Source organism: Pollachius pollachius, assembly GCF_949987615.1.
Source record: "Pollachius pollachius genome assembly, chromosome: 15".
Classification (NCBI taxonomy): Eukaryota; Metazoa; Chordata; class Actinopteri; order Gadiformes; family Gadidae; genus Pollachius; species Pollachius pollachius.
The window spans coordinates 15,758,156-15,782,719 of record NC_136948.1 but is presented as its reverse complement, the minus strand read 5'-3'; the positions used below and the strand labels follow the sequence as shown (position 1 = coordinate 15,782,719).

At 47.4% G+C, this 24,564-nt stretch overlaps 1 protein-coding gene across 1 annotated transcript in view; it reads right to left on the bottom strand.

Annotated features, from left to right (window-relative positions):
• Positions 1–24,564, bottom strand: part of LOC307086939 (AT-rich interactive domain-containing protein 1B-like) — a 41,406-nt gene that overhangs the window by 4,959 nt on the left and 11,883 nt on the right. The window contains exons 4-13 of the mRNA XM_079752286.1: positions 16,917–17,071; positions 15,222–15,334; positions 13,431–13,628; positions 12,070–12,285; positions 11,120–11,336; positions 6,286–6,430; positions 3,271–3,443; positions 1,481–1,613; positions 471–593; positions 201–276 (exon numbers count right to left, since the gene is read on the bottom strand). Coding sequence (XP_079608412.1) covers positions 201–276; positions 471–593; positions 1,481–1,613; positions 3,271–3,443; positions 6,286–6,430; positions 11,120–11,336; positions 12,070–12,285; positions 13,431–13,628; positions 15,222–15,334; positions 16,917–17,071 — 1,549 coding nt within the window. The remainder of the gene's footprint in view (positions 1–200; positions 277–470; positions 594–1,480; positions 1,614–3,270; positions 3,444–6,285; positions 6,431–11,119; positions 11,337–12,069; positions 12,286–13,430; positions 13,629–15,221; positions 15,335–16,916; positions 17,072–24,564) is intronic.

Genomic DNA, 24,564 nt, shown 5'->3' with positions numbered 1-24,564 from the left:
AAATTACTTTCCAATATCTCGGCGTACTTGGTGGACTAGATGAATAAGTATGACTGTGGAAATTAGAGAATTAAGCCAAAGCCAATTTGGCCTTTAATGGCATCTTTAAGTGCATGATCGAGAGACATTACAATCGTAGGGTTGTTAAAATCACATTACAAGGAATTGACCTCTCACACGAACATGCTGGGGTCTCTCACCTGCTGCTGTGGGTACATGCCAGAGGGGTGTATTCCGTATGGCATGCCCGGGTACTGCTGCCCATAGCCATCATGCCTGAGAGGGGGAGCACAAAATCATCCAAATTCAAAATGTATTCAACCAATGTTGAGCAGGAAATACAATATTCCTTCTATTAATGACATCTGTCTTTGTTTTTTCAAAATAACACTTTTAAGCACACACAGTATATTCCCGCACCTGCGTACACACACATGTACGCACATGCGCACACACGCACACACACAAACCTCTGCTGTGAAGGGTATCTGTTGGGGGAGTAGATGCTGCCGTCGTTGTTGGCCGGGCCCACCATGTTGTTCTGACCCCCCGGAGGGCCCATTCCTCCGTCCATCCCCATCACATGGTCGGGTCTGGATCAAATCGATCACACACACAGGCACAGTTCCTCTTTAGGGGACAGCCAGAACTTTCCTCCCCACAGACACTCGCAGGCTTGACACCGCGTAGGAGGCATGACCAATCAGAGGGTGGCATGGACTGTGTGATTGGGTGTCATTTATGCACAGCGCTGGTGTTTATCTTTTGTGTGTCACTAATAGGTTTTTGTAGCGCCTGTTTTGTGTTTTGTATGCTAACTTTTTCTGATGGATTTTTGGTTTTGATTACCCTTTATTGTTTTTGCAAGACCCCATGCATGTGCCCAGCGAGTTAGCCCTTGGGGCTAATCAAGCTCCACTCTCATCTACATGGGGAAGGCGTGGCATCAACTGCTGCAAGGCGGCTGGCTACGCAGAAAATAAACAGACTGTTTCAGCCCGTTTAAGTCTGCAGCTTTGAGCTATCTGAGCTTGAAGAAGCAGGCCTACATGAGTCAAACGTGAAAGGATGTGTTGGTTATAGGGCGTCAACTAACGGTCGTGTTCATTGCGGATTAATCAGTGTGATATCACATAGCTTAATAGCACATAATAAATTACCAAAGTGGTGTCCGATTAATTTGCTCTATTTTTTGCCTGATGAGCAGCCAATAAAAGAGAATTATCTTCGTACTGAGTTTGTGGGTAAAGTCTAAAGCTATAGGCAGCACACGCTCTGTATTTTTTTGCTGACAAATCACAACAAGTATCCGTCAATCAAAATAATCGCTTCAATACTTGCTGTCAGTAAATAACGGATTCATTGACAGAGTGTCCAGAGCCACCATCGTCAGCAGCAGTTGATTACAAATTGCTGAAGAAATCTTGATTGGACTTTGTGCATCACAAGAGGGTCTGGGATGGGTGGGACTTGAACCTACCTTCTGTCATAGCCCTGTGCGTAGGGGTACTGGGAGCGCTGGCCCATGCCCATGGCTGCGGGGGGCCGCCCGTACATGTCCTGCATGCCCCCGCTGGACATCTGGCTTGGTATGTAGGGGTCAGCTCCCGCCACTAGAAGACACAGGTGGGATCCGGACAGTAAGCATCATGGGACACCGTGGTGGCAGATACATTGGTTATTCTACCATTGAGACAGGCTTCCACATCCTTGATCCTGCCTCTATACAGTATATGGATTATGCTATGGATACAAAAGCACTGTCTCAAAAGCATTTTTCTGTCTCTTCAACCTTTTAATGTTAAATAGCCTCATATAACAATAGATTTGCCAATGTGGATAATTGATAAACATTGGGGAATCATGGCGATTGTAACTCAGTTTGAATTTGATGAGAATTTAAGTGTTGCAATTATTATGACCACCAGGGGGCAGTGGTCTTCTTTAAATAATTGCTATTGATAAAGCTCCTGCCTATTGTTCTGAGGCCACTGTTGTCATGCAGCCAGCGTCCGCCACATTACTCATTCACACTCCAGTCTGTTTATTTCTCGTCAGCTCTGCGGTTCTGCTGTCTGTTCTCAAAAGTAAACCGCGGTAGTTTGGTTGAAACAGGTGCTACTCAGCAGGGTTACAGAAGATGAAAGTTTGAGGAAAGAAAATGATGAAAAGAATATTTAAAGGTGAGGATGAGACAATGTCTATGCAACAAGAAGATAAAAAGAGTGCTGGCGTTTCGGATTAAGGTCGGGCGTGAAAATGAAATTAAATGTTTAATAAAACATGCACATCTGTTCTGATTTGAGATGACAACGTGATTAGACATGTCAATCACACCACCGCTAGGAACAATGGCCGCAGGTGAATCTTCTACGACAAGAAGCTAGGCTCGTTAAGCTTCGGGTCGAGGTAAGAAAGAATAAAGGAGTTGAGGAAAACAGTGTCAAGCGCTTCTTTTCAATCCAAAGAAATAGCGATAACCACTTGAGATAATTTCACATCAAATAAAGACATCTTAAAAAGATGATAACGGATATATAACGGGCCTACATTGCCTCAGGATAAATATGGACAGGAATTAGAATTTTGTCACTATGTTTTTATATTTGTCATTTTTTGCACATCTATTCAGTCAACACGAGGAAATGAGTCCATTAGCAAGACGATTTCTATATAATGACTTTGAACGTTCGATATGCTTGCCAAAGGGCTGGATTCCCAGCAAACTCTGATGAAGCAATTTACAGAACGCAGAGTGGAAATGCAAGAATTTAATATCTACAATTAATGAGACAAAATCACTTTGTTTTTTTAGGACAATATATCAAATATTTATTTTCAAATAAACGCTCATTTGAAGTGGCTTTTTACAGAAAGGCACAATTAACTAATGGGAGATGCAGTCTTTACTTCATTCACAGACGACCACTTATCCGAAAGGTCCTTGTCTGGCGCTTCAATATTTAGAAGGCACTTTCCTTTTTCTTTTCACAAAAAAATAAAGAACCATTAGAGATCATTATCGAGAGCGAAATGTAAAACCAACTCAATAGAACTGTGGAAATGTTTCCAATTGCGTTTCCTCGTATTGATTATACGGCCAAGGCGACAACAGAGACCCAGTTTTACTCACATGTCCCCACAGTCATTCATTCCTTCGGGCCAGAGATCTCCAAAGCAGAAGTACTGGGACGGGGGCGGGGGAGGTGTGGGATGGCAGTGAGGGGGCTGGAGGCTTTGAGTTCAGGGTGGACAGGAAGTGCCACTTACTCTTGCGCATGCCGGCGAAGGGGTCCTTGGCGTCGTACTGCATTCGCATCATCATGTCGGGCATGCCCAGGCCCGGCTGGTACGTGGCGCTAGGGGGCAGCGACGGCCCGCGCTTGTGCATCGCCGCCGGGTCGCTCACGTCTGAGAACGGGTCCTGCACATTCACGCTCGTCCTGAGAAAAAATTAAAAGAGAAAAAAAATAAAGAAACAGGGAAAAAGAGGATGGAGGGAGGCCGACAGAGGGAGAGAGGAGAAAAGAGAGAAAGGGGGAGATGGTGGGAGAGGTGACGTTTGCAGTGTTGACACCGAAACCCTCCGAGAACTAACAGGATGATACACAGGTGAGCGCTGCTAGTAGTGTAGAGGATTTTTAATGGTTTTTCACTGCTTGCATTTTTGTGGCTATGATGGCAGTTTATTGTGTTTGCCCTTGTTCATGTTCAGCTCAAATTAATGGTGGCAGGCATTCACAGTACCAGTAAATATTATAATATGATTCCCACAAGAAAGGAAGTATCTTCACTGGGAAACAGAGAAGTGCATACAAAAGCACTGATAGACTGATAGATAAAAAAAAAAAAAATGAATAAAGGCAAATAAAATTATTTATGAACACTGCAACTGACAAGAACAAAGAGTGACAGGATTGACAGGTTGGACATGTATTGCTGTGTAAATGTGAGGTTATTCTAAGTTTAAAATGTTTCAAATATGTCATACTCACATGCAGTCAAAGCATGTCTTAGAGACCAAATCCTTTGTCTGATATGTTGTTAAATGCTATAGGCTGCTTCTCAACATTTCTCATCTTGCTGCATGGATGGAAACAGTAAGTCATCGACATGCTTTAACTCTTATCCATCCCATATCTATCTGCGGAGACAGGATAACTCTGGAGCATTTGCTGAACCAGACGGTATCCTGTCCTGCATCATCTGGACATTGTTGTCCATATGCTGTTGCTATTGCTGCAAAGTCCACATCAACATCTGGACTTGGATCTCTCAGCATATGGGCGCCCATGATTACCGCAAGCTAAGATTAATACAAACAGGTCCTCGAAGACAACATCCTTTTGAGGAATAATCCCTTGTTCTCAAGACCGAGGCGTTGAAAAACATGACCTGGGCTTCAAAGACTAGAAATGGAGCCAGTAAGCCAGTTAGCCTGTAAGCTTGATTTTACAGTTTTGTATTAATGCTACAAGGTTGCATGTAGTTGGCGAGAAGTTTTTTTTCTACTCCTAATTTTGGGATCGAGAAATTCTCCTATTTTATAACTGAACTCTGAACTGAACTCTGGAGGGGAGAAGGCAAAGAGCCTGGGCCGGAAACCAGAAACTGCAAGGGGCGGAGAGAGGCCTTGTTTCCTGTTTGTTACGGGGATATTCTACTGAAGCAAGTTAATTAGCCTGAGTTGATTAGGCTTTTTAAGCATATTCATACAGTGGCTAGTCTACAGTGTTTATTTTTTTAAAAAAAGATGCGTGTTTAGCACTGCTGGCTGAAATTTTGCTCGCCAATCAAACGCTAACAAATCCCTGTCTCAACATTAACGGTCGAAACAAAGAAGACGCCCTTTACACCCCAGATTTGAGGTTGTCTGCCATCAGACTGACTTGTGAGACTAGGCTGCTCCCAAGGCAGAGCTATCTGGCTCTTCTGGACTCTGAGAGGGAGGAACCTGGAGACACACAAATATCAGTGTGTCTGCACTCTGCAGTAAACAAAACAGGTTGCCCAATCATCTTGTGGCTGCACTCCACACCTCCCTGATCTGTGGTAGCCAGAGTTGATACAGACGCAACAGAGCACCCTGTGGATTCAAACAAAGAGGCACGGGTTCAAAAAAAGTCATTGCCTTCCCCCCCAGGTTCCATCCCATACACTAAGAGCCATGTATCCATTTTGACTCAGAACTCCTTCCGCCTACAAGTGGACGAATAGACAGAAGTGGATGCAAGCCACACAGTTAATGAAGAATCCACTGTGCAAATCGTGGCTCCATCTGGCAGATCTGCGGTGCAGGCTGCCGATCCCACACCTGTCTCGAACCAACCATCAGGTCTTTCTGCTGCCAAAGTGGCTGGCTCACGGATGAATGAGAGAGGCGAGAAGAGATCTATGCCAGCAGGTCCATGCGTTAAGTTTGTTGAAATCAGAGCGTTATTTCGCAAATTAAATTCACCTGTTGATAGTTCCTCCTCTTGTTGCAGATAAAACAACCTGTTGACTGCATCACTCCCACCAGCTTTAACATTTGGGATTTAAATGAAGATCATGACGTTTAATTTTGCGCTGAACTCCTCTTCCCTTTGACTCGATCGATCAGTGTGCCCTGAGTTGGATAATGAGCAACGCTTACACCTAATTGGTGTATTGCAAAGTTAAGAACCAACCAGCAATAATCATTATGATGTTACGATGGGCTGAAGGGGAGGCTGAATAACGGTTCAGTTGTAAATAAACAACGCCGCGCTAAGGAGGATTTTGTGTATTGAAAAAATGCAACCTTTACCTGAGTAAATGGTGCCGCAAAGACATGGATGAGCCCTCCGTCTCACATCAAATGGTATTTTGTTATTCAATCGACAGTTTGATTGTTGAAGAACACAACATTTTTCTCAACTGTTAGGCAATTCTCAATTCCCTGTTTTCAAAAAAAGGTATTAGAAATGTATTTTCTAGAGGATTTGGAGGGTTTATATGATTGATTTAGAGTATTTCATTAGAAGAGCGTTTAAACTTTACTTGAACAAATTTTTGTGTTCATCGCTGCCAGGACATTCTGAGGTACTTGAATTATACATGAACTGCAAAACATGGTACTTGCCTATTCATTTAGAAATAAAATGCTAACTTAAAACATGGCCTAACTGTAACCCTAAAATTCCCTGAATCCCAGCCCCACAGCGGTCCAATATTGAAAAACATCCCTCTACAATGATTCTTGACATTTATCAAATCATTCTGTTTGGCATTTGCATGTGGGCAAGGACTGCTGCGTGTGTTTACCTGTTGGGGGGCAGCGGTGTGACCTGTCCCAGCGGAGTGGTAGCGGGCGTGGGCGGCTTCAGCTCGGCAGCTGTCTCTGTGGTGGAGCTGCTGCCAGAGGACTGGGGGGTCTGTGGTCCCTGCAGAGAGCCTCCACCCGAATGAGCTGGGAGACGGAGAGGAATGGCAGCAAGATATGGATAATTGGAGGCGATGGCGATACAGAGATAGAAAAGTAAGCAAAGGAAAGCAAGGGAAATAATTGCCTGGAATAGAGTCGAGTCAACCCTAATTTTTAGAGCAAAGTGCAACAGAAAGAAGGGATTCTTTCTCTGCGGGTCGGGTACCTACATGTTGCTCGATAGATAGGATTTTCAGGAGCATGTGTGGCATGTGTGCGCGTGTGCAGCCGCGCGCGAGTGTGCATGTGTGTGTGTGTGTGTGCGCTCACAACCATGCGCATGACGTGATCAGTGTATTAGCGGTGGCTAAGTATGCCTAGCCTTGGCAGCAGCGGCACAGTGCTGTATTGGAGAGATAACTGTGGACCCGAGGCCAGAAGCGCTTACGTATGATAGCGCTAGCCAAGAGTAACAGGCTAGGCTACGCGGGCGGCACGCCCAGAGACAGAGACAGGACGAGAGAGAGAGAGAGAAAGAGAGAGAGAGAGGAGACCTGAGAGAGATGGAGAGAGAGAGAGAGAGAGAGATAGAGATAGAGAGGAGACCTGAGAGAGAGGGAACGCACGCGAGAGAGAGAGCAAGAGAGAGAGAGTGACCGAGAAAGAGAGAGAGAGAAGGAGGTGTAGAGAAGAAGAAGGGAAGAAGATAAGAGGAGAGAGGAAGGAATAGGACGAAGGAGACCAGGAGGCTTCTGCCTGGATGGGCTGCAGGGAGGCAGCAGCATGTGGTGCATTATTAGCCTTTTGATAACGTGTTAACTGAATTAAAACATTTATAGATAATAAATATATATCATTTTGGGTGCGGCCAGATCCAAGCAAAGGGTTTACAGGGAATGATAAGCAGGTCGTTGGTGTGCATGTGTGTGAGTGTGTGAGTGTGTGCATGCGTGCGTGTGTGGGTGTGGATGTGTTTGCGTGTTGGCCGGTTATTGGGGAACTCACTTCCCCAATGTGTCGAGTACATATTAGTTAATTTGTGTGCATTGAGGCCCTGCTGCAAAACCACATTGATCATTGGTGGAGGAGATGAGGCAGTGTGTGTTTAATGAGGAGGGTGTGAGGGTAAAGCCCGGGGTACACTTGTATCACGGTGAGATGTCAAACCGGGGATCAAATGGCGTGAGCGCTTGTCTTGTTGTGGTGACTCCACGGTGGTGTGAACATTTCAAACTGGGTGGATGGAGGGAATGAAAGAAGGAATGGAAGAAGGGACACCTTTACAAGTACAAGTAGCCACAGTCAAAGAAGCTTGTGGAGGGAGGAAAAGGAGAAAATGAAGAAAAAGTAACACAGGAGTTGAATATCTGAATAGGTGCTTTGAAAGAGGAAACGGTGGTTTGCAGAGGATTCGCCAGACGCAAAGTGAGCGGATTCTAATGAGCGTTTAGCGTTAAAAGCCAGCCTTATGGATGAGCATCCCTGGCCTTTCCGTGCACCGTGAGATTTCTCCAGCAAAAAAAAGGAAAAAGGAAAATAAAGACACTTTAAAAATTCATGTTAAGTCTGAATTATTCAACAACTCCCTTCTCTACATGGTGGGAGAAAAGAGGATATTAATGGAGAGAAAGAGAGATATAGAGAGAGAGAGAGAGAGAGAGAGAGAGAGAGAGAGAGAGAGAGAGAGAGAGAGAGAGAGAGAGAGAGAGGCGGGGGGAGAAACGGTTATCCCCTCAGATGATATAAAGCTTAGGGAACTGGTTAGAGAAAGAGAGCGGGGTAAAAATGAGATAAGGTGATAGTGTGAAAAAGAGAGACGATGAGGGTGTAAAGTGGGCAAATCTCGGGTTCTCCGATTTTTGGGGATATCCCCTTTTGCTCCCCGCCCCTAGATCTCTCACACACAGCCACACTCAAGCACACAAACACACAGTCACACACACACACACACACACACACACAGGCACACACATACAAACACACACAGACTTGGCCGTGCCCTTGACCAGGGAGAACATGTGTACACATGATCTGAGAGCTCCCTGCTCCACATGAAGAATGGAGAGGAAAGAAAAGCATACTGAGGACTAAATAATGATGTATGTGTTTGTGTGTGTGTGTGTGTGTGTGTGTCAGTGTGCGCATACATGCGAGTGTGAGCAGGTGACATAATCCGCAAGCTGTTAAGGAAAGAGAAATGAAAAGCTCTGCCAGCACCAGTCAGCAGTTGCCAGTTTTGTGAATGAAGGGTGACTGTGGGGTCGCGTTTGTTTACGCTCCACATTCCGAGCCTCATTAATCAACTGACTCCTCACGACAGGCAACCCCGCCCCCCCACCCTCCCTGCCTCCCTCAACCAACCCCGCCCCCCACCCTCCCTTTGGTGACATCATTGGCTGTAGACCTATATATAGGCCAGTGGGTGAAACTAAGGGCAGTGTCTCCTTGTGTGTGTCTGTGTGTCAGTCTGTGTGTGTTTGTGTGTGTTTGCGTTGTACAGCGAGCCATAACAGACCTGTCCACAGGACATACTGTGTTGTCGAACACCCACGTTTGGGTGTCAAGCAATACAGGAGTATTCGCTGCACACTGGTCAAATCCACACAATACATTGCTGTCAAATATGTATTTGCTGCTCGAGTCTCTTGTTTTCCTCAAGGTGAATTCCATTTTTTGATAGGCCTCTCAAATATGGATGAGCTTGAGACGGGTGTGCTTGGTGAGAGGGTTTCTGATATTCATAGACTTGGTTGTTCCTCCTTGCGCTTACACAAAATCAACAGGTCTTGTAGCTCAGAATGAATCAAGTGATAATTTGTTGACGATATTCCCAATTTTGAGAGGAACATTTCTTTAAAATTTGAAATCAACGTAAATAAACCGTAAACTAGGCTAATTTAATGTGAGATTAGCCATGTCTTGCATGGGAAAACGGTGGTAGGGTAACACACAACAATGTCTCCCAAATAACGACAGGATTATTAAACAATATCCAAAGAAAAACATTGTGACCAACACAATCAAATAACAGACAGGTGCTTGACTACAGAACGGATGTTGATTTATTACTTTACTGCTTTGGACCACGCAAACAGACTGAAAGGTGTGGAGGTGACCTCAACCACAGGGGTCAGTAGACCAATAAGGATATCCCATTGGACAGAGGTTATCACACTGCCTTCCAGTCCAGGAGGTGCAGAATCAGGATCTTGCGAGGCAACGTACGATAGCTCCTGCTGTTTTCCACTCCAAGATACAGAAGCTATTCTCTCTCGGCTGTTGACCTTTGAGGATGCGATTCTCTCTTCCTAAAAACCCATTCTCTAAGTGTTGGCAGCCCTTTATAATTGCACAACACTAATCATTTAAAATAGCGACCCTACTATTACAGCCAGCATTGGTCATTCACTGTGTTTTATGGCTCTTAATATAGTTCCTATTCTTTCATGAATATGTTAACGATGGCGTTTAGTTCTATCATCAGCAGTGGGCTGGGAGGGGGGGGGGGGGTGACAGATAAAGATGGTCGATTGCACTGAATAGGTGAATCAGAGCTAAATTATGCATTATTTTCTAGCGTTGCAGACAAGAAACGTGCACATCCATATGTGCATATATGTATCTGTGTGTGTGTGTGTGTGTGTGTGTGTGTGTGTGTGTGTGTGTGTGTGTGTGTGTGTATGTGCGTGTGGTTGGGGGTGAGAGATAGAGAGAGAGACAGAGAGCAAGAGAGAGAGAGAGAGAGAGAGACAGAGCGAGAGAGAAGCGAAAGCGCGTCTATCCACCCACCAGCAGGAGCAATCTGCGGCGGGTGAAGCAGGCGGGTGAAGCAGGCGGGTGAAGTGCGAGGCTGTTCTATTTAAAAGCACGGGTCACTTTTCTCATCACCGCCGCAAATTAGAGACGTGACCTTCACGCTCTCTCTCGCTCTGCGCCTTTCCTACCTCGATCTCCCTTCAACACTCCAGTCGTGCACACTGTAATTGTACTGGGATACACACATTGTACAACCCCCCCCCCCCCACCATCACCACCATCACACATCCCCATACCTCTCCTACCCTCCCAGTCCACCTGATTATATACAGCCGTAATGGCATCTCATCAGAATGATATTAGTTAACCCCCCCGTATTTATGTAATGGAATAAAGGGGATGCCTTTGGTTTGAGGTGCTAGCGATCACATCATCACGGCTCACCCGCCATTAAAGCGTGTAGCGAGCAAAACGCCGCTAACTAGCGCCGACTCTCGCCTCTCGCGGACGCGTTCTCTGCGCTACACCCCTAACAGCTTGTGCACAGCCCTTGCGATGATGCTGTTGTTAATATGAAACAGTGTGTACTCTTTTTTTGTCAGCTTGTTAACCAGCTTTCTCTCACCTCCAATCCTTTGCTCCGGAGAGACTTTTGAAATGGCTATGTTCGTTCTTTGCCGATCACACTTGCGTGGCCATTAACGGTGCTTTTGTCGCGCTCCACCGTTTATGTGTTTGAAGTCAATTAAAAACAAATCAACAAACTGCCGCTCTTGCCGTCCTTCTTCATAATCACAACACTAACAACAACAGTGCAGAAGCAAACGCCCAAACGGCATGTTTTTTCTTACCCACGGTTTTTCTCGGTTGCAAAATGATTACAAACCGGCGACAAGTGGCTGAAGCCCTGTGTGCTTCTCTGCGTGCGTGTGTTTAGTGTGCGAGTGCCTGGTTTGGTACCCAGTGGGCGTGGCTTACCGGGGGAAGGCGGCTGGATCTTGACCTGCTTCCTGCCGTCGCCAGCGCCGGCGGAGGCGGGGCTTCCGTCGACGGGCGTCTCCTCCCCGCGCTCCACCTTGCACTCGTGGGCGAACAGGTACTGGATGTAGTGCTTCTTCAGAGAGCTGGCCGCACTGCTGGACGTGCCCACGCTCAGCCGGGACGACAGCTCGCGCCACTTCTTGTTCTTGTTCACCTGGTGGGTGGGAGGGTTTGGGAACAGAGGCTTGAACTTAAGACCCCCCTGGGACTCACTGCCAATGGGCACGGGCCCCTACCAAACGCGGGGCCTCGCGTTTGGCAACGTTATCGCGCGGGGCAAGGGATTGTGAAGGCTGTAATATCTCATAGCAATGTGGTCCCTGAGGCTGAATACAATCTTATATATACACAGCCCTAGCCTTTATTCCTGATGTGTGGACTTGAATGTATGTGCGTGTCTGTGAATGTGTGTGTCTGTGAATGTGAGCTTGTGTGTGTGTGCTTCTTTGTGGGTGCATGTGCAAAGCGTGCCCCTCAGTGTGTGTGTGTGTGTGTGTATGTTTGTGTGTCTGTCTGTGTCCTTCTGTGTGCGTGTCCCTCTGGCTGTATTTGTGTGTGTCCTTGTGTGTGTGTGTCCCTGGGTTTGTCCTTATGTCTGTGTGTGTCCATCTGTGTGTGTACGTGTGTCCCTCCGTGTGTGTACTTATGTCTGCGTGTGTCCATCTGTGTGTGTGTTTGTGTATCCTTCTTTGTGTGTGTGTGTGTGTGTGTGTGTGTATCCTTCTTTGTGTGTGTGTGTGTGTGTATCCTTCTTTGTGTGTGTTTGTTTGTGTGTGTGTGTGTGTGTGTGTCCTTCTTTGTGTGTGTGTGTGCATGTATCCTTCTTTCTGTGTGTGTTTGTGTGTGTGTGTGAGTGTGTGTGTGTGTGTGTGTGTGTGTGTGTGTACCATGGCCAGGCCGCCGATCTCCTTGACGGCGGTGTAGAGCCGCCACAGGTCCACTGGCTTCTTGCCCACGCTGGGCAGCTGGGCGACGGGCGTCCCTCGCTCCTCCATGAAGGACAGGTAGCGCTCCACCCAGCCCCGCCTCTCCGGCTCCCCGCCCAGCTCAAACAGACGCCCGATTCGCTCCCCGCCGAGGGAGGAGGGGCCCGGGTTGGGTTTCTGGGTGCAGGAGAGAGAGAGAGAGAGAGAATGAAGGAGGTGGCATCGGAGGTGATTCAAGTTAGGGATGTGAATAACTCCAATTTTTCATGGTCGAATAAACGGTGGGTGCTATGAACGAATAATTGATTATTCGATGTGTGCCGGCATTCACAAAGGCAGCCATGGATCGTCGGCATAAATCACTTAGTATCTTAAACGCAAAAAAACAACTACCTGCTAAGTAGTTCCAGTCAAATTGCCTGTTCAGCCTTCAAAACGACAGCTGGTGAATTGTGAAAAATGCATCAAACTGTAATCCGAAAACGCGGTTATATGCTATAGACCCTATAGTATCTGTGGTATAAAGGCTGGGACGAATTTCAAATTATAAATATGTACACTTTATTTTGAAAGTATAGACCGTCGTGATTCCCATTGAAACGAATGGTGCGGTGATTCGGTCTTCAAAACGAGAGCTGGTATTGTAAAAAATGAATTAAACTCTAACCAGACAACGCGGTTATATGCTATAGACCCTAGAGTATCTGTGGTATTAAGGCTGGGACGAATTTCGAATTATAAATGTGTACAATGCATAACGTTAGCTCTCTGGCGCATAGCTGAGTGGACTAGAATGCCTCCCGTTGCCAAGTCGTTGCCATTTCTATGGCAAGTGACCATGGTATAAGCGGGATAATGCCCTTGGACACCTGTCCAACATTAGTTCCGTCCATTAATTCTTGTTTATTTGAATAGGAAAAAATGTTAACGGTCCAAATGTTAAAAATCAACTTTGACCCTCGGGAACAAATAATCTAATAATCAAATATTCTGACCCATCCCTAATTAAAATACAAGAGAAAATTGAGATAGTATTTGAAAGGCAATTAATAAATATTTTTGGTCTCAAAAGGCCTTGTTTATAATTTATGAAAATGTGTGAGAAAACAAGCACCAATTTGATAAAACAAATAATGGATACAGCTCATTTATCTAATCAGCAGTCAAAAACGGTTAGAGGTGGGACAGTATGTATAGCCTGTCGCTGATCGACCAGTCCAAAACCATCTTAATTTACGTCAATTCTGAGTCCTCAATGAATTCATAGATGAACTATTAGCCATCTATGTATGTACATCCCCCCATGTGTCTGTATGTCTTACTGGGCTGGAGGGGGTCTTGAGGGGCCAGGGGGGGCTGCTGATGCTGTCGCTGTCGTCTCCGTGGTAGGAGGACAGGCTGGCGGGGCTGGGGGAGAGTGGCGAGGTCACGGGCAGGGCGCCCCCTGGTGTAGTGGGCTGGGAGGTGCACTGCTGCTGCTGGGAGCTGCTGCCTCCACCACTGGTGGTGTAGCAACCCTCCTAAAGAGAGGGCGAGAGACACAAGGAGACAGAGAGAGAGGGGGAGAGAGAGAGGGGGAGAGAGAGAGAGAGAGAGAGAGGGAGAGAGACAGAGAGGGAGAGAGAGGAGAGAGACAGAGAGAGAGAGAGGGAGAGAGAGACAGAGAGAGAGAGAGACAGAGAGAGAGAGAGAGAGAGAGAGAGAGAGAGAGGAGAGAGAGACAGAGAGAGAGGGAAAGAGAGAGAGAGAGAGAGAGAGAGAGAGAGAGAGAGAGAGAGAGAGAGAGAGGGAGAGAGAGGGAAAGAGAGAAAGAGAGAGAGACAGAGAGAGGGAGAGAGAGGGAGAGAGAGAGAGAGAGAGAGAGACAGACCAACCATAACATTAAATGTGATGACCCGGAGACATTGAAGCGAGAAAGGGACAGACAGTAAAATGTAAAAAGATGTTAAAGGCCAGAGAGAAAGAGAGTTTGTGTGAGTCTTTCTATTTTTAAGAATGACAGTGAGACACTGGTGAAAGTGTGTGTAGGTGTGTGTCTGTGAGAGTATCTGTGTTAGTATCTCTGCATCATTAATAAGTATAAGGGTAGTTGTTGTTGCTATGAGTATCGTGTGTGCTGTCAAACTATTCCTGCATATGTAGTTGAATGGAGTGTCCCTGCATGTCAGTGTGTGGCTGTTTGTTCGTCTGAGCCTGTCTATAAAAAGGCATAAACGCATGTTGATCCATATACATTATGTGGTGAATAAATAGGGGGGGATTATGATTGTCTTTGTACGTGTTTGTGTGTGTGTGTGTGGAGTGTGTGGGTGTGCGTGTGTTTGTGTGGGTGTGTGTATCAGTGAGAATGACTCACAGGAGCATGACAGGAACAAGAGCTTGACAGTTGCTCCGGGGTGTGTGTGAGTGGTGTGCGTGTGTTTGTATTTGTGGGAACGTGTGTGTATAGGTACACATTCTGGTGACAGACTGTGCACATCAGCAAACTCTCCAAAAACCCTGTCTCTTGCTCTCTCTCCATACATCTCTCTCTCTCTCTCTCTCTCACCCAGTCGTCCGTGTGAGGACTTTGTTTGGTTGGTTTTCGGGCTGCTTTGACTGCCCTGAATAATCTAATATGCGCCCATTGTCAATATCGGCAAGAAAAGAAGAAGAGGATTTACCATGAATTATATTTACTGTATACAAAACAAAGTGTCAGGGACAGACAATAGGCATATTTTAAAATATCAAAGAGAGTGGGGCTCGGATGTTACCAAGCAAAAGTGGCATAAAATGAGAAGTCAGCATAGGCTGGGAGCACAGCGGGGAGGCTAACGCTAACGCTAAACAAATCATTAAACATGCGGCGAGGGCCCCGGTGAGACAAGACTGTATGGTGATCCATCTCGCTTCATTAGGGAGAGAGAGACACACACACAGACAGACAGACAGAGAGAGATACAGACAGACAGACAGACAGAGGGAGGTACAGACAGACAGACAGACAGACAGACAGACAGCCAGACAGAAAGTCGGACAGATACAGACAGATAGACAGACAGACAGCCAGACAGAAAGCCAGACAGCCAGACAGACAGCCAGATAGAGGGAGAGAGAGAGGGAGTGAGTACCTTGGGTTTGTGAACATCACTGGCGGGGCCACTCTCATCCTTGACCTCTGCTTTAGGCTTTCCATCGGGGCTGCTAGTTCTGTCCCCAGGCATCAGCAGAGCTGCTTCATGGCCTAGGAGGACAGGAGATCAAAAGGTAAACAAAATTAACCTTGGTGTCGGTCTTAGAAAACATGTTTTTGCTCGGCAGGGCTCACACCTGAGAGACCCTGAGAAATAAGTTTCATATGAGGTGTTTAAAGTAACTTCAATGTAAAAATTGTTAGTAGGGTGGGATACAAGGTGTTCACAGGTAGAAACCAGCAGCCATCTCTCCCTACCTCAAGCCCCTAACAAAAATACGCTATAGCTGTGTAGGCTAAAGGCTAAGAGATAAAAAGCCTGAATGTGGTGAATGATGAAGTTGGACAATGTCAAATCCTTTTCATCTCCAATCTTCAGATATAATGACTCTTTTCTTTCGATCTCGTATGATCTCCAAGGTTTCTCTTAAGACTCGTCTGAGCAAAGGAAAAAAAAAAGGGAGAAAGAGAAAAGTGTCTTGGTGTGATTCAACGAGGGCCGCAGCTTGAAGAGAGAGACACAGAATAGAAGGAGACTTGTGTTGCCGATCGCAGCCAACGCACTCCTTTTCAAAGCGGGCTGCTGGATGGCTCCCCTCAGGTTTCTGGAGGAAAGCGTCTGTGTTCTCGCCCAACTCAAAGGGGAAGTTTGGCATTCAAGACATTCCACATTGAAGTCGAGGAGCGCTTAACGTCTTCATCGATGCCCTCCTCGTAACCGTTCTCATCGCGATTGAATACAAAAATCAATTAAACACACAGTAGCAGAATGCACAGCAGCAACTGGAGTGCTCCTGGGCTACAAGGCTACAAACCTTCATGCATTCACCAAGGTGGGTTGTAGCGTGTTTTGGGAGGCCGAGTGACTCAGATCGCGGTCGGAAGGTGACAGAGGCTCGCATTGACGGACCATGGCAACCGTGAAGATATTAAACATCCTCTCTCATTTCAGGTAGCAGCCATGATGTTTGTTTGGCTAAAAAAAAACACGAAGGAGATAGAAAAGACTGTTCCCGTTTGGCCAGTGCGTGGCATTTTGAGTGGTGAGCACTTTTGTCGTGACAAAAAGCTTACGATGCAACGCAGTAAGTAAACAACTTATCTTGCAAAGACACTCGATCCCTCACCCGTGTCATTATACTGAAGGGCACGGGGCCACGCTTTGCCAAATATAAGTTGCGTGTCAGCACTTTAACCTTTCGATCAAACAACACAATTAATAACAGCGAGAGTTAGAGGCATGATGACTCATAGACGGTTGAGAACCCCCTCCACAGGTAGATATTCAGCGGCCAGGTGGTGCTTCAGTGAAGGCGAAGGCGTGGTCTTGCCTGCTGTCAGGAGGGAAATGCCATGTTCTTGGCAGCAGTGTCTATGCTGAAACGTAGCAGCATTCATAACATAATCCTCCGCCTCAGGAGTGGGGTGGAGTGAACAATCAAGGTCAAAAATCCCTTAATTATTAATAATTGTTGCTGGCAACCATACATCATCATCATAGTCATCATCATCATCATCATCGTGTCATGATCCACCGTTATTGTGTACGTGTGCATCCTGGAAGGCATACACACTCTGTGACATGTCTCAGATATACGTCATCTCCAGTGGTTTGGGTCGGAGCGGGCGTTACCTGAAGGCCCCGTGTTGTAGGACGGTCCCTGGGCACTCCCCATGTTTGCAGAGCTGTTGTTGGCTGCTGCTGCGGCTGCTGCTGCCTGGTTGTAGGGCACGCCGGAAGGCATGACGCCCGCATGGGCTGAGGCCGAGGCTGGATAGCTGCCCTGCCTGCATCAGGGAGGGCGGGAGGAAGGGGGAAAGACAGAGACAGAGAGAGAGAGAGAGGGGGGGGGGATATAGAGCTTTTGTAAGTGATATATATATATATATATATATATATATATATATATATATATTGTGATTTGACAGCGCGCACTTTTATCAAAAAGTGACTTTCAAGTGAGAACAATAAAAGCATATAACAGTCCCTCCAGAAGAATGCGGCGTTTTTTTGTGATTGTTGCGGCCAAAAATCCTTGATTATGCGCCACGTTTTCTTAAAAAATGCGATGAAATATGCTGCATATTTATGCAATTTTATGCGATGAAATTGCGGGAACTTGCGAAAAATGCAGATTTTCGATGACGTTCACGTCGCTTAATTACGTCACTTCATAACGTTCCCATGGCAACAGGGGGAAATGGCCGCTCGTGTGAAGTGAACGCAACATTTTTCAACTTTCTGCTAAGATATATGTGACTTTTTTGCAACGAAAATGTGGGGATTATGAAATCATGCAAGCCCCGCATATTTTGCGCGGAAATCGGCAATTTATGCGGTGAAAGTGCTGCATATTTGAAAAAATGCGCCCCCCGCATGAATATGCGGACTTCGGCTGATTATGCGTTGAATTATGCGATCGCACAATCGCGTTTTTCCGCAGGGACTGATATAAAGTCCATATTGAAGCAGCGCACCACAATGCCTTCAAAAACAAGTAGCAGGATAGCTGTACGAATCCAACGGTTCATTGATTGAACCTGGCTCATGAGCCAGTGGTGGTTTAACACGGGAACAAAAGTAGATTAGCATACACATCAACAACACTAGTGCAAGTGTTAAGACGTTGACACAATGAGTCAAAGAGCTTGGAGTAGACCACATGTAAACACGTTATGAACCCAACTGCACTATTCAGTTACGGCGTCCAGGTTAGTCGACGCGCTGCAGGTTGAATACATTAAAGGATGTTTCCTTATTAAACCCATGATGAGGACACCCCCTTTAAAGACAGCATGAGGAGACCTGAGAAAGGGAAACTGTTCCATCCTGCCTACCTGTCACACACCACCGCTCCCCCCTCCTCCATCCCCTCTCTCCTCTCCCGCCGCCGTCCCCCTCTCTCTCTGTCGCTCTCCCACGGGTCATAATTTACCTCATTACCCCGAGCTTTCCGAGAGGATTCCGTTATTTGTCGCCATGGCGACGGAGCAAATCAATAGCGCTCAATTCAGTCTCAACACCCCGCCCTCCCCCCCCTTCCCTTCCATCTCCGGTGGCTCATCATCACACACTGTTGCGGAGGACATCACAGGAGCTTATCTGCAACCTGCTGCAAGTCCTCTCCGTGCACAAGCACACACACACACACACACACGTGTGTGTGTGTGTGTGTGCCTGTACATGTGTCAGTTTGTGTGTGAATGCCTGTGTGTGCGTCACAAAGGATTTGCTACACAACTCCTGTTTTGCCACGTGCCAGGGAGGAGCCGACGTTATGTTTGGAAGCAAATGTGTTAGCTTTTTGTTTTTGACTTGCTGCTCTCTGAAGATTATCACCCTGACGACCGCGGGTGGAGGGTGGGGGGAGGGGGCGAGTACAAAGCCGTCAACAGAGAGTAATTTCACGGAAAGTGTAGGGTGGGGGAGATGGAGAGAGATGGAGAGAGAGAGAGGGGGACAGAGAGAGCGAGACAGAGACACCAATATGATAAACAGGGTCTGATATCTTGAAAAAAGTGGACCTCTTCTTGAGATCTCATCATTCCAGCCACCGTGTTCCGCTGACCCAATTCAAAACGTTCAAACTCTGTACGGTCCTGCAGAAAGTAACGGATGGAATTGGTACGGGTACCCGATTATGATCACTGCTGACGCCCCGCTGTAGTGTAAAAGCGGTGTCAGCGCGCCCCCAAAGAGAAGGAGACGGTCTAATGTTAGACACGCGGATAGCTCTAGAAAAGCGGCTTCTAAAATAGAAAAACTATACAGCTCTTCTGTAAAACAATCATGTCACTGCAATCTCTATCATTTCCACTTCCTCTCCATAGTTTACTCTCTTTCATGCATGCGCAATTGCACATGTGCGCACACACTCACACACACAAACACACACACACACACAAATACACCCTCACACACACAGACACACACGCACAGTCAAAGAGCATAATGCCTTATGCTGGAAGCGATACAAATAACCCAAGAGAAGGGATTGGTTTGGTAAACCTCCCTGTAATCTCATCTCACAGATGTAATTAGTCATAGAGCACGGCCAGTGATACATATGTAATCCCTCTGTGGGGGGAACAGGTGCACCGGGGAGCTGCATGGGAGGAACCAAGCGCACGCCAGCTCCACGCTACTGCCGTGCCAGCTCAGCCGGTCCCCTTCCCCCCAGAATTACACCGCTAAAAAAAGACGCGGCGCTCGCTTTAAAGCGGGCGGGATTACAGGGAGATCTATCAATCAATTGCAAAGGTCTTTTCAACGTGAAAAAAAACAAACAAACATCAAGCATTCTGCACACCGTAAATACCGCTTTAAAAAAAAACGGGAAGGGCTTGCCAAATGCACAGATTGCCAAGTATACAAATGATGCTCCACCTAATAGTCTGTAAGAACCATTTCAACAAGTGTAAACATTGGATTTAACATGGATGGAGAATTATTTCAATCTGGTCCAAATCATCTTCATCAACCTGATGATCATCATAATCATAACCTCCCCCTTTCCCTCTCCAATGTTGCAGGCAATTCATGCACTGTAATAGACATCCCGTTGGGAAGCACTGGGAAAAGGGCACAGTGTTTCGCCGTGGATGATATCTGAAAGAGAGCATAGAAGAGTCTAGAGTTGAGAGATCACAGTAGCACATGCACATGGGCAACACGGGAGAGAGAGAGAGAGAGAGAGAGAGAGAGAGAGAGAGAGAGAGAGAGAGAGAGGCAGTTGATGAGATGCAGTTCCCCAGTGACACCAGCAGGGGGTGTATTCACAGGTCTAAGGCCGAGGCCGGAGGTACCACACACACACACACACATACACTGATGTGGAAGTGTTGCACAGTTTGTCCTCATCACCCATCGTAACACCATGTAGGTGCTGTGAGAGCTAGAGAGAGAGAGAGCTAGAGAGAGAGAGCTAGAGAGAGAGAGAGAGACAGGGAGAGAGAGAGAGAGAGAGAGAGAGAGAGAGAGAGGGAGAGATAGAGAGAGAGAGAGAGAGAGAGAGAGAGAGAGAGAGAGAGAGAGAGAGAGAGAGAGAGAGAGAGAGAGAAAGAGGCTGCAGCCTGACTTAGGGACGGCTGAGTGTCTCCCATGAGCTACCACCATGGATTGATTCTTCTGGCTCTATGTGTGTGTGTGTGTGTGTGTGTGTGTGTGTGTCTGTGTGTCTGTGTGTGTTTGTCTCCCCCCGCGCTTGTGCGTGCTTGCTTATGTGTGTGCTGAAAAGTGCAAGCATTAGACAGATGTTGCCTGATGGATAGATTGACTGCTGGGTGGATGGATGGATGAACAGAGGGCTGGATCTATGGAGGAATGGAAGGAGGGATAGACCAGAGAGGGGAGAGCGAGAGGGCTGTGTGGGTGGATGGATGGATGGAGTGGATCGGCTGGAGGCCATACATTATATATAGAGCCAATCTGCTCTCAGGGCAGCCTGGGCTCCCAGATCCTCTCAGCTCCCCCTGACTCAATCTTTATACGACACACACACACACACACACACACACACACACACACACACACACACACACACACACACACACACACACACACACACACACACACACACACACACAGTGCACACACATACAGAGAGGAAGCAAGATAAAAAGACATGGAGGGAGAGAAAGAGGCAAACCAAAATAAAACCCCAATAAAAGGACGGCTTTTAACATATTAAATCCAGCAGCAGAAGAAGAAGCGTCTCTGGGCCCCCCCTCTGCCAAACATCAAACAGCTCAGGACGGATAGAGGAGAGAGAAGCCATTTATTTTGCCTGGCTAATAAAAGCAGTGCGCCGCACCGAGGCGCTGCCAAGACTGGGAGCGACAAAGCGCCACAGGCAGCAAACCCCCCCCCCCACCCCCACACGCACACACACACACACACACACCGTCCCCCTCCTAGCCCCGCCCGTTCATGACATTCAAGAGCTACTCTTATTTATTTAGCAAATTTACTTACTAAGGAGGTCAGAAATGAATTATTTGAGCGAAGATTTGCCTGGGAGCACTTCTCTTTTCCTGCTCTCCTCTGCGCTTCTTTAGCTTCAATTTCCCTTTGATTTGGCTCGACATGCTTTTTTGTTTGTATTTCTTTTCTTTTTCTTCTTCATCTTCTTCCTCTTCCTCTTCCCCGTTCCCTCCTGCAGCTCCAGGAATGTTCTGTTGTCGGGCGCAAGTCGCCGTTGGCGTGAGTTGCCGGCAGCGCCGCTAAAATAGTCGTTTTTGAAATTGATGTCCTCTGAGGCGGGTGCCAAGACAGGTTTATACCTTTGAACAGCACGGGCTCTGCTCCCCCCGTGGTGCCGTACAGAGCTCCTACAACACCGCCTCACCCCACCACGCCCGGCTCCACGCAGCCATCACGCGCTGTAAATCAACAGGTTTGTTCCTATTCAGAGAATACGTTTTGCATTTTGCATCGGGGCAACATAGCCGTTCTGTAAACCAACTGAAACTAGCATGACAATAAAAACAGCACTGTGGAATTCCCTACATTGCCTTTCTAATCATAATTCCTATTACAACCGGCGCAGGCATTCCAATGCCTTTAAATAGGCCAAATGCCTTCCCGTATATTGCCCATAAATAATCATGTGCATAAAAAGCCACAACACGGCTAGTGTTGTTGCGCGGGTTGCAGCAAAACACGTCTTTAATTACCCACTTCCTGCTTTAAAGCCGTGTTTACTCCTGAGAAGAAACGGGCGTCAAGTCATTAAGAAGCAGAGAACACGTCTTTATTATCCTCTCGCAAGCGCAGATCAAACTGATTAGTGGAATTTTAAGGAGAAAAAAGGAAACCTTGGTTTTCCATTCCAGCCAGCTGGCTGTGGAGGGAACTCTCTGAGGGCTCAGAGAGCGGGGGGGGCTTGGCGTCGCACTTTATGAAGATTTAATCACGGGCCCGGCCTCCGGCCACGGGATATCAGAAATACCCCCTGTCCCTCCCCCACCCACCCCTCATTCTTTCATACCGTGTGATGAGGCTGGATGTGTGTGAGCATGTGCATGTCTTTGGGGAGAGGGGAAATGGTGTGTGGGTGGTTGTGTGTGTGTGGAGGTGACAGCCAATGAGGTTGCGGCTGACTAGATGTACCTACTTCCTGGCAAGGGGGAAAGTGTGGGCTTGTGTGTGTGGGCTGCCGGTTTCATTTGAGGGTGAAACCCCCCTAATGGAGCAGGTGAACCCCAGACACGGGACTCCTCGCCTAACCACGTGTTTGCTCAGTCGAGTGCAAATTAGGTCTGAATGTTTCTGAATGTTGCCCTTGGATCTGAATCAGCTCTTTAAAACCACCACATGAGGGGGAGGAGGAGGGAGGAGGAGGAAGGGGAGGAAGGGGAGGAAGGGGAGGAAGGTGAGGAGGAAGGGGATGAGGGGGAGGAGGAGGAAGAGGGGGGATAGCGGTGAAGGGGGAGGGAAGGCGATTCAGAGACTTTAACTGCAGGTTTCACACACCAATTTTCTCCCTCTAAATTCTCGCTCACCTTTTTTACTCCTCTGAGGCCTCGGAGGCTGAGCTGAACAAAAAAAATGGTAACAAGGCGTACCGGGAGATCTCATAAACAGGACGGGAGGAAGAAGCAAATAGGACAAGAGAGCAGTGAAAAGAGAGAGAGAGAGAGAGAGAGAGAGAGAGAGAGAGAGAGAGAGAGAGAGAGAGAGAGAGAGAAAGAAATAAAGATATCTATAGAGAGAGAGGGAGAGAGAGAGAGGGAGAGCGAGAGAGAAGGAGTGCAAGCTGAAACTTAGAGACAGGGTTGGGAAATGCATATGTCTTTATTCTCAACTTAGTCAGATGCAAGAAAAAGGAAAAGAACGAGCGAGAGAGGACCGATTTGAAACAGGTAGTGGAGGTAGGAGACGCATAAAGAGAGAGCGAGAGAGTGAAAGAGTGTGAACAAACAGCACAAGAGAGAGAGAACGCGAGGGGAAATGACGCCACAAAGAGACCACCGGCGGAGCGGTGAGAGATAGGATGGGGAGAGCGACAGACTGGGAGACGCGTCGCCGGTCCCGCACGACAAACAGAGACAGTGTCTGACAGGACCCGGCGTCTCCGGGAGAGCGGAGACGTCGCTGGGAATGTGAGTGGAGAGTGACAGCCCCTCTGATTGGTCCCAGCAGTGGGGATCATGTTGTGCCACTTCTTATTGACGGCCGCTCCATCTCTTAATGGCACGGCCAACATTTACATAGGGCCGTGTGTATGCATGTGCACCGTGTGTGTCACTGTGTGTGCCTCACTCAGTGTGTGTGTGTGGGTGTGTGTGTGTTTATGTATTTGTCACTGTGTGTTGTGTGTCAATGAGTGTGTGTGTGTGTGTGTGTGTGTGTGTGTGTGTGTGTGTGTGTGTGTGTGTGTGTGTGTGTGTGGGCGTGTGCGTGTGTGGGTCATTATATGTGAGTCAATGAGTGTGTGTGAGTGAGTTTATCTCCCTGATTTTGTGTGTGTGTTGGACTGATTGTGTGTGTGTGTGTGTGTGTGTGTGTGTGGGGGGGGTCTGTGCACGTGTTGTGTTCAGCACACAAAGCCCCCTGGTGCACCTCATTAATCACACAGACTGCCAGCCACGTCACACACCCGCCAAATGCCAACGAACGGAAAGCGCCAAATGGCACGCATGTGCCGCACGCGTGTGTGTTTGTGTGTGTGTGTGTGTGTGTGTGTCTGTGTGTGTGTGTGCGTGCGTGCGTATGCCTGTATACTTGTTGCATTAGGAAGAGAGGCCAGTGATGACTTCGAGTGATGCTAATGAAGGTGATAATGTCAGCCATGATGTCAGCTCTGTTTGGATCAAAGAGGAGCTTGTGAAGGAGAAAACACACAAACAACAACAACTAAAATAAATAATAATAAAATGTTCAGACATTCAGATCGCAACCTAGCATTTATAAATGCTGCATTATATTATCGGACACACGTGCACAGGCACACGTTCCTGCGCACACACAGACACACCACACACAGCGACATAGGAACACAACGCCATGGTAACACGGGATAAACAAGCACAAGTGCAGACGTACCTACGGTGCTGGGTATGGGTGAAGGGATGGTGGGTGGAGGAGGAGTAGGAGAGCGCCCTGGGTGGGGGTGAGGGCGTTGGACGGATGGAGGTAGGGTGTGGTGGGGTCCAGGGGCGGGGCTGAGCACGCAGCCCGCGGAGGAGGGAGGGCCTCGGTGGGGGAGGAGTCGGGGCTCTGGTGGGGGTGGAGGCGGAGGTGAGGGTGGGGTGATATGGAGCATGTTTGGCATCATATA